General features: G+C 38.1%; 2 protein-coding genes across 3 annotated transcripts; one reads left to right on the plus strand and one right to left on the minus strand.

Annotated features, from left to right (window-relative positions):
• Window positions 1–1,301: 1,301 nt before the first annotated feature.
• On the minus strand, window positions 1,302–5,795 carry LOC119066820 (GDP-Man:Man(3)GlcNAc(2)-PP-Dol alpha-1,2-mannosyltransferase). 2 transcript variants are annotated; one of them, XM_037169468.1, is made up of 9 exons: window positions 5,616–5,795; window positions 5,333–5,539; window positions 5,041–5,276; window positions 4,682–4,899; window positions 4,399–4,626; window positions 4,270–4,323; window positions 3,966–4,210; window positions 1,694–1,843; window positions 1,302–1,631 (listed from the first exon to the last, which is right to left on the minus strand). In XM_037169468.1, exons 1-9 carry the CDS (start codon window positions 5,639–5,641, stop codon window positions 1,550–1,552), a joined length of 1,446 nt encoding a protein of 481 aa, XP_037025363.1. In that variant the 5' UTR covers window positions 5,642–5,795; the 3' UTR covers window positions 1,302–1,549. The 2 variants fall into 2 exon arrangements, with proteins under 2 accessions (XP_037025363.1, XP_037025362.1); XM_037169467.1 differs by having other exon boundaries at window positions 4,270–4,626; window positions 5,616–5,777.
• A 4,156-nt stretch (window positions 5,796–9,951) lies between these two features.
• Window positions 9,952–13,161, plus strand: LOC119066451 (N-acetyltransferase eco). Its single transcript, XM_037168952.1, has 6 exons — window positions 9,952–10,123; window positions 10,349–10,547; window positions 10,613–12,390; window positions 12,446–12,619; window positions 12,688–12,815; window positions 12,884–13,161. Exons 2-6 carry the CDS (start codon window positions 10,349–10,351, stop codon window positions 13,083–13,085), a joined length of 2,481 nt encoding a protein of 826 aa, XP_037024847.1. The 5' UTR covers window positions 9,952–10,123; the 3' UTR covers window positions 13,086–13,161.
• Window positions 13,162–14,039: the final 878 nt, after the last annotated feature.

Genomic DNA, 14,039 nt, shown 5'->3' on the forward strand with positions numbered 1-14,039 from the left:
TCGCGTTGTTTCCTCCTTGGAGTTGATTTAGGGGTCTTTGAAGGACGGGCAAAATTGTATTGAAGTGTATGGGGAGGGATTCTTTTGAAAATCCACCTATCAAAATCGGACCCATTTCGTCTGGGATGGATATATACATGGTTTGAAAGGTCTTTGCTAGTAGACCTCAAAACAGGCCTCACACAGTCTCGAGCCACACCTGGTTGCTGGTGGAAGATCTCCGAAGTTGGAAAAATAGTGTTTTTTATCCGAATTTTTTGGCCGTTATAAATGATCGTTCCGGGTGAGATTGGGCTCGTTGGATAGCTGAGCTTAAGTACTTTCGGGTCAGGCCTAGTTTGATTAGATTCATTGATATATGTTTGCAAAAATTTGCAAGAAAAATTTTCAAAATCTGTGTGAACTTTAGACAGGTCTGGGCTGGTACGATGGCGCTTAATGTGAACCTAACATGCTAGTTGTAACAAACATTGTCTAAGCTTTCCGTTGATACCTCATTTGTAGTGCTGGAGATTGCTGACATAACAGAACTTTATGTTAGTACAACCGCTACTCGTAAAACTCGCCAGCACTGCAAATGAGGTATCAATGAAAAGCTTAGACAATGTATGTTACGACTAGCATCTTAGGTTCACATTAAGCGTCATCAGTACCAGCCCAGACCTGTCAGTTCACACAGATTTTGAATTACTTGAGCTCAGCTTTCCAACGAGCCCACTCTCACCCGGAACGATCATTTATAACGGCCTAAAATTTCGGATAAAAAACACTATTTTTCCAACTTCGGAGATCTTCCACCAGCAACCAGGTGTGGCTCGAGACTGTGTGAGGCCTGTTTTGAGGTCTACTGGCAAAGACCTTTCAAACCATGTATATATCCATCCCAGACGAAATGGGTCCGATTTTGATAGTTGGATTTTCAAAAGAATCTCTCGGGATATTTCTTCATACAATTTGTACGTCCTTGAGCGGCCCCTAAATCAATTCGAACGGAATCAGTCGTATGGACACTTTTTATCAGGTTATAATGTTTATAAGTTTCCCATGCCCATGTCCCACGCATTTCGACACTTTGTTTTTCGAACCCAGTACTGGTTGCACTAATTCACTATTTATAAGGGATAGTGTAGACCAGTCCAGTCAGCTAATGCGATTTTCAGAAACTTTTTTTTTGGATTCACTGTACTCATAGCACGATTGTTCATGGGTTTACCACTTTCTCTATGTTTTCAGGAGAAGCTTCATGAACTGGAGCAACGTCTGATCAGAAACAGCATTTACTAATGAATAAAACAACCGAATCAATTGAAAAAAACCTTTTATTTCTATAAAAAAAATCGTTTTTCGATGGAATAGCGGATTAGTCGAAAAAAATTTAACTTACGGAACACACAGAACTACATTTTAAAGGGCAAATTTTCTACGATTTTCGTAACATTATAGCCAAGACTTACTAACTATGCAAAACTGGAATAGAAGAACGAAGAACCAAATTATAAATATTGCACATTTGACGCGTCCACGATTTACTCGAATGCGCGGCACTCCTTCACAATTCGTCGAACAGCACACTGGTAGCATGGCGAAAACCTTTTTCAAATTCCATTTCCGAAAATCGATCACACGACGCCCTGTAACAAATTGAATGTCGTTTTTTCGATCCGTCACGTGAATTTCGTTTATAAATTTGTACCTGGCCGCATCACGTATTGCATCATTTTCCTCCTTCGTATTGTATAGAATTGTAGCTAAGCATTCGGCATATTCCATTGTGTCCACGGCCAAGTAACCAGTTTGGCTGCCCACAGATGTTTCAATAATATCCATCAACGGTCCACCGGATCTGATTTAATTAAACGAAATGAAATTGAAAAGATAAATTATCCGGACGGTTTTTTGTTACTATTGGATGGAACATATGCCAGACAGTATATAGTGAAATGAATTGAGTAACAGGAAAAATTGTTTGCCGGAATATATACCAGTCTCAAATGTGTCGTTTATCATGTAAATCAGTCATGTAATTTGTTTTTATTTTAACACTCGGAACTTAAAATGATCAGAACCGACACTTCATGTGAATTTTTGGTGGCGAGGCATTCATCACAAAACACACAGAGCATAATTAGTAACATGAGACGCAGTAAATTTACGATGGGCTACATTTCATAATGACTGGGTAAACACATATGGACTGAGAGTATATGGCAAAGAAATAAATCAAACAAAGCAACAGTATTGATATTTCAGTGCTTTCCAGCATTGATATCACACTAGGACAAGGCTAAATTTAAATTTTAGATGAAAATGAGAGAGATGCTCGCACTCAGATTCGTTCCAATCCCTTCTTATATTCTAGTATAGTGAAATATCACCAAAGTCAAATCGCCAAAGCTTTGAACTTCGCCAAAAAAATCGCAAGAGTGTGAAGAATCGTCAAAGTGAAAAGTATCGCCAAAATGAAAAGTATCGCCTCAAAACAGGCTCACAATTTTTCTTGGCGTTTTTTCAAACTTTGGTGTTTTTAATCCTTTGTTGATTTCTTCTGGTGATTAAACCAATCAACAAAAAGGGTGGATCGCCAAGAAAAACCGTCGGAATGAGAAGAATCGCCAAAAATTTCTTTAGCGATACTTCACTGGTATCCTAATTATGAAATGTTTTCTGGGTTCAAAAATTTTCCGAATTATTTTCCATTTGGTTCAATTCTTTAGCATTCTTAAAATATGTAATTGAAAGGTCTCATCATCTCTCAAGGGATCTGCATTTCAAAGGAATCTCCAAACAAAAATCAAAAACAGCCAAATACTTTGAAGCGCACATCACTTTCCTTCATGCTGCATGCAAAATTAACTTAGCGAGAATTAACATCCTGACAAACATCGACTACGACAGAGATAACAAAATTGGAGATGCCACTAGTGAAAGGGTCAACAATTATATGTCCCTCGATCACAGAGTGAGTGAGGATCGGGTGAGGACAATAACACTGGAGAACTCAAACGCAGAATTGGTCTTGGATGGACAGCGTTCGAGAAACTCAGACTAATCTGCAGACGCAAAATGAATAAAGGTGTAAAACAGAAGTGCTAAAATATTAACATACGAAGCAGAAACGTTACAATCAATAAAAGCATCCGATAACAAACTGAAAGTAGTACAAAGGGTCATAGAACGGAGTATGGTTGATTATTCGCTCAGTGATAAGATGACAAACAAATGGATCAGATAGCAAACAAATGCCATCGATGTCATGGAAAGAATAGCATCTTTCAACTGGAACAAAACCATCATGAATAGACAAGCTATGGATGGGTAGACCACTAGAACGATGGACAAATGGGATCAGGAGAACATCATGCACGAATTATAAAGTGGTAATGCACCGTTCGGAATGACCGCTCAAGATTTGTGATTTGTAAGCCCACATTTAGTAGGCTGATTAAGAGAAAGATGATCCGTGCGTGTAGACCTCCTCAAAACAAAAATGTTAGTTGTACTAACAATGGCTTCGTCAAGATCCTTAATAATTCATGCCGTATAAGGCGGTCAAAAAAGTGACTGACCTTGAACTTCAGGTCTGGTCAGGTTTTCATTTTTGAACCTGAATTTTTGAAACCTGTCAGGTGAGGTTTCAGGTTGACCTGAATTTTTCATACAAATTTTCAGGTCAACCTATCAGATTTCAGGTCAGGTCAGATCAAAGTTGATTGAATCAGGTTCAGGTATTTTCAGGTCATGTTAAGGTAAACCTGACATGTTCCTAGCCTTAGCCGTGAGTGCGTCTTCTATTTGAAAATATACCGCATATCAAGTCATTTTATCGCTCAGTTATTGGCGTTTATTATATGACGTCAGCGTTACTTTGTCCAACTGTCAGTGGAAACCATTTAAATTTTTGGCGCACTTATGGAGTGAATAATGTTGTCTAACCTAAAAGCACTGTGATTGGACGTGAAACTCACCTGTTTGCCACCATAATTAGTCCAGCGGCCATACACTCAACAATGCCAATGCCGAAGTGTTCGTTCCACATCGTATGTATGCCAATCGAGGCCGTTTGGTAGCATTGTATCAATTCTTGATACGAAATATTCACTCGGAACTCCACCGAATTTTCCAGCGACAAATGTTTGCTGAGATCTTGCATATTTTTCAGTCGTTCATAGTCTTCGGCATTGCGACATGAACCAACAATCAACAATTTCAACTGGAATGAAAACGTGAATGAAAATTGAAATGAGAATTGAATTGTTCGCTATCAATTACCCGGTTCCACATTGGTTCGTCATCCAGCAGCAATGTTCTTAACTCGTACATGGCCTGAAGAAATGAAGAAAGAAAAGTTTTTTTGTTAGATAAATGATGAACAACGCGATAATTCTCCTGCCGTCTTACTTGCAATTGCAGTGGATGATCTTTTTCCGGTCTAAATTGACTGATCGACATGATTACAATTGAATCATCGGCGGAGACGTGTTGCAGCTTTTTTAAATGAGACACTTCGCATGGCGGATACACTCGATGGGTTTTGAATGGACAGTCCCAGAGCGAAAGGATGTGATTTTCTGTCCATGACGAATTTACCATAATTGTCTGAGCACTTCGACCGACTAGGCTGTACGCCTGCGAATCGTCTAAAATTAGTAACAACCAGAAGACGAAAGAGAATTAGATCTACCCAAGCAAACAGTCGGTAGTACGTCAATTTTAGCCACGTTAGGAACGGATTCTTGGCTACAATGTTACGATTATTGTGAGCAAACGTTCTGCTCTTCACACGCTTCAGCATATCGGTACTGATGGTAGGATAATGAACGTAACATCCCACTTTGCATCCACCGAAATATTTGAATAGCGGTAATGTAAATGCGTAGCCCATTGTGTCGATAAAAACATCTGTCAATGGAAATCAGAAAAAGGTAGTCTAATCGTGGTGGGAAAGGTGCTTGTGCAGTGAGGGCAGTCAATAGTTTAGCATCCCAAAAAAGTGACGGATTTAATGGAATAGACATTATGCCGGAAGATTTGTAAAATTACCTGGTTGATGTTTCAGTAGAGCTTCTATTCCGAGCCACACCGATCCCAAACTTTGACCCAACAACGTGAAATAGGGATACTTTTCGGCCTCGATCCAATTTCGTCTGGTGAGAAAGACAAAATCCACTTTGGCTTCGTCCACTGAAACATTGAAAGTGTTTTTCGCTTTCGTCAATATTGCCTTCGGTTGAGCGTCAACATCACCAGTGTAAATTGTGATCTTCATGTTTTTGTCCCTAAAATCAGATCCGATCATATCGGAATGGAATGCAAAATCGATTGTGATGTGTACTTCTTCTGTAATGCTCGAACGGCGCACCACAACACCCGTTCACCGCCTCCACCGGCATTGCAATACGGATGAAATATTCCCACTCGAATGCTCTTGTCGGTAGCCAAACGTTTGCTCTTCTTCTGACTTACGATTCTCTTCAGATACACTAGAGAGCACAGTAGAGCGACAATACCCAACGAAGTCCATACGAATAGCACGGATAGTCTTTCAGAAGTGATAAGAACAAGTTGGACGTGATTATTGTGTGATTTTTATGTTTTTACGCTCATTATCAACTTACATGCCGCAGCAACAGAACAAACCCATCGTAGATGTTATCACTTCTTTGAAAGTAAAAGCCACGTAATATTAGGAAACGGGAAAATATTACAAAAAATACTTTTTGTTTACATCATTTCTTACAATTTTAATCAATTGTACGTTCGATATAATGATTTGACAACCTATGACAACTCCATATTAATCACAGAACAGCAAGAACACTTTTTTCCTTTCAATTGTATATGGCGGTAAGTTTGAAAAAGTTTGAATTTTGCTGTTTATACCAGGGCCTACTTTTTGGAAACTAATTTCTTGAATTTCTCGAAATTTCTCGAATTTCTTGAATTTTCTCGAATTCGAGAAACTTCAAGAAACTTGAGAAATTAGTTTCTTGAAATTTCTTGAATTTCTTGAAGTTTCTCGAATTTCTTGAATTTTCTGGAATTTCTTGAAATTTCTTGAATTCGAAAAATTCAAGAAACTTTGAAAAATTCAAGAAATATTTCTCGAAATTTCTTGAATTGCTCGAAGTTTCTTGAATTTCTCGATTTTCTCTAAAAGTTTCTAAAAAGTAGGCCCTGGTTTATACTGTTCCCATTTCCTTTACAAATGGAAATTCCTAGTGTTGGATTGTGGTTCGCGACAGTTTGCTTCATATATCAGGCTCTTCAGACAAGATGTGTGAATTTTTCTCGTAGCTCTGGACATCTATCTTTTTTTCTTAGGGTTGAGTTGGTTGAGTTCCATTTCTTAGGAAATGGTGTAGCCGGAGAACCCCTTATTTGACTCCCAGAATGATTTATTGGTCGTAATTGTATTTAAAAACGGAAATTTTACTTCTCTTCATTCAGAATATTAAATTCGATTTTTCATTTTGAATTTAACGCTCTAATTTAAGGCCTGGACTGGCCGCAGAAGGGCCGACCGCATTTTTAAATGGATTGGGACCGATTTAGAAATTTTTGTATAGCCGCGCGAAGAGCGATAGATGGTCCAGGTCCTTGTGTCGAAAAAAGACTCTGTGCGATATAAGTTCTTTAAGATTTGTCTTTGATGTTTGTCACGAAAAATTTTGGAACAAAATCTTATTCCGAAAAATGAAAAGTTGTTTTTCCGGCCGGAAACGCCAATCATATGAGAACCTTCAATTCGAATATCTTCGAAAATACAACTTTTTGAAAAATTTCTTCATCACCGATATTTTATGGAAGAAATTTTTTGGTGTAGTTGGTATTAGGTTAGAGTGGGTATTAAAAAATGTCCCGGAAAATTAATCAACTTAAACCCTTTCTGGAGCTTTTCCCTAGCATTTTTCGTAGAAATGATTGCATTCGAAAGCTGTATTCAAGTACTTCTGATTTCAGCCGGCCGGTCATGATGCATGTTCAGGAGTCTGATTCAGACAATTTCTCTGGTTCCCTCATGAAGTCAAAAATGTCTCGATACTTGTGTGCATAGCAGGGCCTATTTTTTAGAAACATCGTTTCTAAAGTTTCTTGAGTTTCTCAAAGTTTCTTAAAGTTTCCTAAAGTTTCTTGAGTTTCTCAAATTTTAGAAACTTGAGAAACTTGAGAATCAGGAAATTTCAATTATTGTTTATTATGAAGAATTCAGCTAAATAAACACCAGACTTTATCATAGTTGAATGATTTCAGTATATTGTCGAAAATGCATCATACTCATTCTGCTTCGAATTTTAGCTTCTACTGTTCTTCGTTTCTGCACAGGCTTTTGTAGATATACCTTTAGTTTAATTCATTCATTCATTCAGCTTAATTTTCACTGAAAATGTCGAAGTGTACGTCTAGAAGTGTTACGATTTTCGACTGTAACTTACATTATGCTTCTCATTCGTCAAAGCTAAGTTGAAGTAGTACATTTTTGCGTGTAACTCGTGCAATATATAAGTTGGCCAATGGTCTTTACTGGCTTAGCTCACACATTGTCTGAATGACACAGAAAATTGTGCACTAGGAACTCACATTTCATGGATGAATGGAACAGTATGTAAGTTGTCATAGCCTTGGTCTTTATAAATAGAACTATTTTTGATTTCTTATACTTTTTAGATCGTATTTGTCTTACACTATTAATTTTAGGCGTTTTCGCGAAAACCGTGAGATGTAAAGTATTTTGAACTATCGAATTTTAAGCTTTAGAAGAATTTTCAAACGCCATTTATTGAAATGGTGAAGAAATTAGGTCTTTACTATTTCTTTCCAAAAACTCAATTTTTCTTTGCTAAAAAATAGTGGGAAGTGTGACAAATCCAGTTCTTGGATAACGAGTCAGAAATGAAATTGGTTCCTTGATTGATGTTTTACGCAAAAAATTATGTATTAAAAACCGAAAAAACTTAATTCTGCTAGCTCGGTGGACATTTTCCATTCAAAAATTTTATTTTATACGCAAACAATTCTGTGCTAAATTGATAGAAGCGCCACTGACTTCGTGATTAAGTTGAAGGTTTTCAAAGACGTGCTAAATAGAAAGGTGTTCGCGTTCTAGGGAGACGCGATTTTGACTAACCTGCCCAGAAGGAGTAGCGAGTAGCGTATCAGGATTGAATACAGTGAATCTCAATTATCTCAAATTACATTAATTTCACATACAATTGTATCAATAATCTTTAATTCATTGCAAATCTTTCACACGAAACGACAAGTACTTATTTTAGCTACATCGCTTATCATTTATCAGCTTGTTCACCGTGGAATCACCACAACAATATGCATTTAAGATGTACATTTAAAAAAAAAAATGAATTTGTGCTTTCCAAAGTAACAATACCTAGATTAGTGGTGCACTCGACTTTTTTTTAAAATATCACAGAATTCTAGGTAAATAAAAAATATTTCTGTGAACAGAAAATGTACAAAATGTGTATGTAATGTAATTTATGTTCACCCCAGTGCAATGATTCAAGAATACGAAGTTGTTTTTCGATATTGTCCACAAAAGTTAAATCTTACTTACACGAAAAACAATTAGGAAGAGATCTCCTTACTAGATATTTTTAATTTAAAATGAAAAGTTTCCTAAATTTCTCAAATGTTTCTGAAGTTTCTTTAATGTTTCTTAAGTTTCCCAAATGTTTCTCAAGTTTCTAAAAGATTCTTAAGTTTCCAAAAGTTTCTTAAATGTTTCTTGAAAGTTTCTAAAAAATAGGCCCTGGTGCATAGCATAGGCTCGGAACAGATCAGATCAATCTGAATTTTTTTCAGATTGATCTGAAATTTACCCGATCTGAATCTGGTCTGAAAATTTTGATTTTATTTGATTCTGATCTGAAATCTGAAGACTTGAATCTGATCTGATCTGATCCAATCTGAATGATCTGAAGTCCCAAGAATAAAATTTGAAATTCCAAAACATGCTACTATTATAGAAATATTTATGATTTTATTAGTTCCCGTGCACTCGCGGAGTCTTGCAGTTCAAGAATTTCTAATAAATTAGCATTTGTTTAGTCATACCGATTTTCAGATTTCAGATTGATCCAAAAATTTCCAGATTCAAATTTTCAGTTTTCAGATCAGATCAGATCTGCTTCCAATTTTCAGATTTCAGATCAGATCAGATCACGCCGCCTGAGATCTGGATCTGAATCTGAAATTTCAGATCAGGTCAGAACGATCTGTTTCCAACCCTAGGATAGTGGGAGATGATCAAAAACCGAAAACATGCACTTCTGTTATGGAGTTTTCTTTCGTATTCATACGGAGTGTAGTTTGTAAGGTAATTGCGAGTAACGGGGCTGATTATAGTAGGTTAAAAATTCACCTACACTGAGGTACGAGCAGTTGAAAATTCGGGAAAAATTTGGCTACTTCGACGAAATTTTTAGGGTTCCTTTGTAACCGAAAGGAAATAGAAACAAAACAACTATTTCCCTGATTGCCACTGGCCTCAGCTGTCCAACGGCATCAGCATCGAAGATTTTTTTAGCGGTAGTTTTGGCTTCTAGGGACCAATACCTTTCAGTGCACATATAAAAAAGTCCGCTGGAACTTGAGTCCGATTTCGTTAAGTACGTCTTCAAAAGAATTTCTCTATATGTTGGTCCACGCAGCTGAACACAGGTCGTTTTTAAAATTTTAACGTTTCACCGAAAAATCATTTTCTATAGGTCTGTTCCAAGTCCATACGAATTGTCAAATTACTGTCAAAATTCATCCATAGAGACATAGCCTCATGAATATTTGTATGAAAACCGAGCTTTGTGGATGAAATCGTGTTCGTTCGGCCAGTCAAATTTCGTGTTTACAGTTGCTTGCAACAAACCTATATCCATCTCTCTGCATTCGAAAAGTGAACCGAGACTTGTGAGAGCGCGAAAATAAATCTGTCAAACTTTGACATTACCGCTCTTGCAGCTGTTGAAAACATACATATACACACACATCTTGTCAAAAGACTCCCGCTTTTTGTTTGGAATAGTCGCAGGTTCCGATTTTTGTTAATAATCTAAAGAATTCTGCAAAAAATATTCATTTTTCAATCAATCGATCAAGAAATGTTGAAAAGGTAAATGGATTTGCATTCGATTTTTGGGGAAATTCGAGAAAAACTTCTGTAAAACGTAAAATTTTGTTATTCAGTAGCGGGAAAGTAACAAAGAAGTGCGCGACATACGCAATTGTCGTTTATTAGAAATTCAAGTTTTCGGTTCTTCTTTTCGGTTCATAATTTGTGTTTGAGAATGTGACCAACGGTGATGCAACGTTTCTTACACATTTTTCAATTCTTTAGATGAACACACCTACAACAAGGCTTACGCGGCCGCGTCATGTACCAACGCCGAAAATGTCGGAGCGCAAAAAGGATTTATTCGGAAACAGCAGTAGATCTTCACTGATCAATCTTGTCATCGATGAAGACTCCGATTTGGGTCCGATGAATCCGCTTGAATACAGTTCAAGTCCAAAAAGTTACGACAGACCGACTGAACGTAAGTAAAACAAAATGTTGAGCGTCCATGACAATTCGTCTGTAACATTGAATTTTCAATTGCAGCCCTTGTAAACAAACGTGTGTGTGGACGTTTGGATTTCAGTAATCTAATGGAACAGCTCTCTCCAGCGATCAAAAATTCCTGTCGCATCAGTCAATCTGAAAACTCACCGAAACGAATCACTCGTTCAACGCCGTCTACCAAGTTGAACACCGAAGACATGATAGCGGATGACATTGTATTGTCGAAGGAAAACAGCTCAGAAGTTCTGCTGAAGACGCCTGCATTGGGAAATAGTGTCACAACGGCTCCACGAATCTCTTTTCGCAAAGCTCAAAATACGTCTGACTGCAGCAATGGCACAGACTCGCCGAAATCACGGAAAACATCGCAAAGACGAGGCGCCGAAAAATCGGATGCATCTGACACACCGAAAGCCAAAGCATCGCTCACATTCGGAGAAATTTCGGCACAATCATTTTATGGAACATCGAATGTTGAACCTTCAGTTAAACGAACCTCAGTTGAACGTATGCCGGTTAAAGTGACTAAAGTGCGAGAGAAAAGAGCGGCACCGTCTGCTAAGAGCCGTAGGTCTCATCAACGTCAATCTGTTGCAAGGAAACCCATTCTGGGCAGTATACGAAAACTTAATCACAAATTCAAAACGAAGAAAGTGGTGAAGTCCGACCCCTTGACGAAACGCAGTCAGCTCTTGGATCGCATCGAAAAAGTTCTCGAAACATCGAATTTGACATCGTATTTCAAAGACGTGCAGGTCAACAGTTTCGATAAAGAACTGATCAGTGGCCGTGCTCGCAATATTCTCAAAGAATCAGTCCAGTCACCGAACAAAAGCAATTCTGCGAACCGTTTTCCAGTGGATGACGATAGTGATACTGAGAAACGCTTTCCGTCCGACGACGAAAGCGACAAAGACGAGGAGCCGGAGCAAACAAAACGGAAATTTTTCAAATCCAAATCCAGAGGCACAGAGAACCGATATCAGGTGTCCAAAGGAATTTCGGCGACAGTGAAACGAGGCCATGGCATAAAGTTATTGTCACCGCCGAAGAAAAAGCGAAAGGTTGATGCTGGCTACGACGAATTGCTTTCAATTCAGAAAGAGGTGCAAGACATTGTGAAACTATTGTCGGCGTCGGATAACGATCCAGCGAATATGGAAACACGAGATGAAAATGTTGCAACTGACGAAACGATGTCATGCGAAATGGAAACACATGAGTGTGATGATGGACAAAGCTGCAGTGCTGAGTGCGACAAATATCGCAAATTGATTCCGTACAATACAACCGATCCGGCTGAAATTAAGCGCCAGGAAACGGTTCTCAATATATTGATCGAGAATGGCATTTGCCATGAGGAAAATTTCAAAATTTTCATTTCCGAATACGAACATCGCAAGGACGAAGCAGACGCAATTTTAAATAATTTATTCGAGATTTCGGTGTCAACCGAAGCAGAGATGTGGATACCACAGGAAGACGAAGCCACTGCGGACGATCAAATGCAGTGCACCAGTACAGATGCCAGTGAATGTAATGCTGTAAGCAACGAGAAACGAGGGTACCATCCGATCTTTTATAGCGACCATCGACGATCGACAGCAGTAAAGAAAGATCTACTTAGCGTACCATTGCCAAAGACCTATAAATGGATTCCCCTGTCCGATAAACAACTACAAATCGATGCTGGTCAAAAAGAATTTGGGTCGAAGAACTGCAGTGAATGTGGAATGTTTTACACCATGCACGATCCGGAGGATGAAATTTTGCATCAGAAATTCCATAACAACATGATGGGAGTGCTGAACTTTAAGGTAATTGAAGCATTGCTTTGTTTATACGAAAAATGTTGACCATAATTTGGTGCAGGGTTGGACGGATGAGAATCTGGTGGAAAGTGTTGATGAATGGGGTCACAAGGGGCGAATTATTTGGACGAACAAAATGGATAGCAAGGCACATGTGACAAGAATATCGGAAATCTTAGAGATCATGAACAACGATCTCGGTTTTGCGAATGTCGAACTCAGAGACAGTTCAATTGTAAGTGTGGATCGTCATCCGTTGTTATTCGAATTTCAATTCATGAAACCGAACTTTTACCCCAACAGGTCTACTTGGCAATTTCACGTAAATTGGTCGTTGGAGTATGTGTCGCCGAGCCATTGAAGAAAGCGCATACCATGTACACGAAAGACAATGTGGAATACATTGATTTGAAAAATGTTGTGCCTGTCAGGTAAGTTGTACACAGTGATGAATGTACCAGATGGAGTCAAATTCTAATTCTTTTCCTTATGGTTCCAGATGTGGAATATCACGCATATGGGTGACGCCACAATTCCGCCGATGCGGTGTCGGTACTCGTCTCATACACGCGATTCGTTCACATTTTGTGCGAGGATATACGATGTCTTCGAATGAGATGGCTTTCAGTACACCGACTGTAATGGGTAAACAGTTTGCGCAGACAATCACACCAAATGTTTTAGTTTATGATCAAGTGTAAGGATTAGTGTCATTGATGGCAGTTGAAACGCCATGTTCATAGAAATAAAAAAATGTTTTGCATTGAGTACAAAATACGAGAGCTGTATGTTGTGATAGTAGACGATGCATTTTGGAGGAATCGCGGAATTAATCTTTGATGACAAAGATTCTTGGCGAAACTTTACACTTCAGCGATTTTTCTCAGCGTTTTTTTTTGTCAATTTGACTTTAACGGTACTTCGCGGGAATCATAAGCAACTATAAGCTGTAGCTGTACTCCGAAACAGAATCAAATATTTTGAGAGAACATAGTTGTGAAGGAAGGAACGTCACCTCTTGCTGGAAGTTCACTAACATTTGTGCATATCAGTCAGTTTTGTAATTATTATGTCAACTTGATACAAAAAGCACTTGTGCTACAACTTTTATTCTTTGGGCACTAGAAGGTTCTAACGTGTTTATATCCCTCATCCGTCGTAGAACATCGTAGAAAATTCTAATTGGTGCCGAATTGAAGGAGCATTTTTGCATTGAAAAGTTAGTCGCGTGTGTAAAAATTGAATTTTTTGTCATCCTGAAAAAAGGAAATAAATGAAAGGTAAGCTCCCTATTGCACTGTTTTCTTGAATTTTTAACGAACGTCGTATCATTTGGTTTCTTAAAGATGTAGCTTCACGATCGGCTGTTATGCTCCGTTTTTTTTCTAGCCTTTGGTGAAAATTCGATTCGAAAATTCGCCTAAGGCTGAGGCTGATTTTCTTATCATAATATATAAAATTTACGATGAAAATGTTCAAAACGAGTTCGAATCAGATGTAATGCTTAACCTGTTACAGACGGCAAGCATATGACGAGTCTTATTGTCAGGTCTATTACTTCCATCGATCAAAGTATTTTTAATCGGGTGATTTCAAATCTTGTACTTCAATTTTTTTACATGTATTTTGCTATATAATATTGCCCAGATCTTGTC

This window comes from Bradysia coprophila, chromosome IV, assembly GCF_014529535.1.
Source record: "Bradysia coprophila strain Holo2 chromosome IV, BU_Bcop_v1, whole genome shotgun sequence".
NCBI classification, from domain to species: domain Eukaryota; kingdom Metazoa; phylum Arthropoda; class Insecta; order Diptera; family Sciaridae; genus Bradysia; species Bradysia coprophila.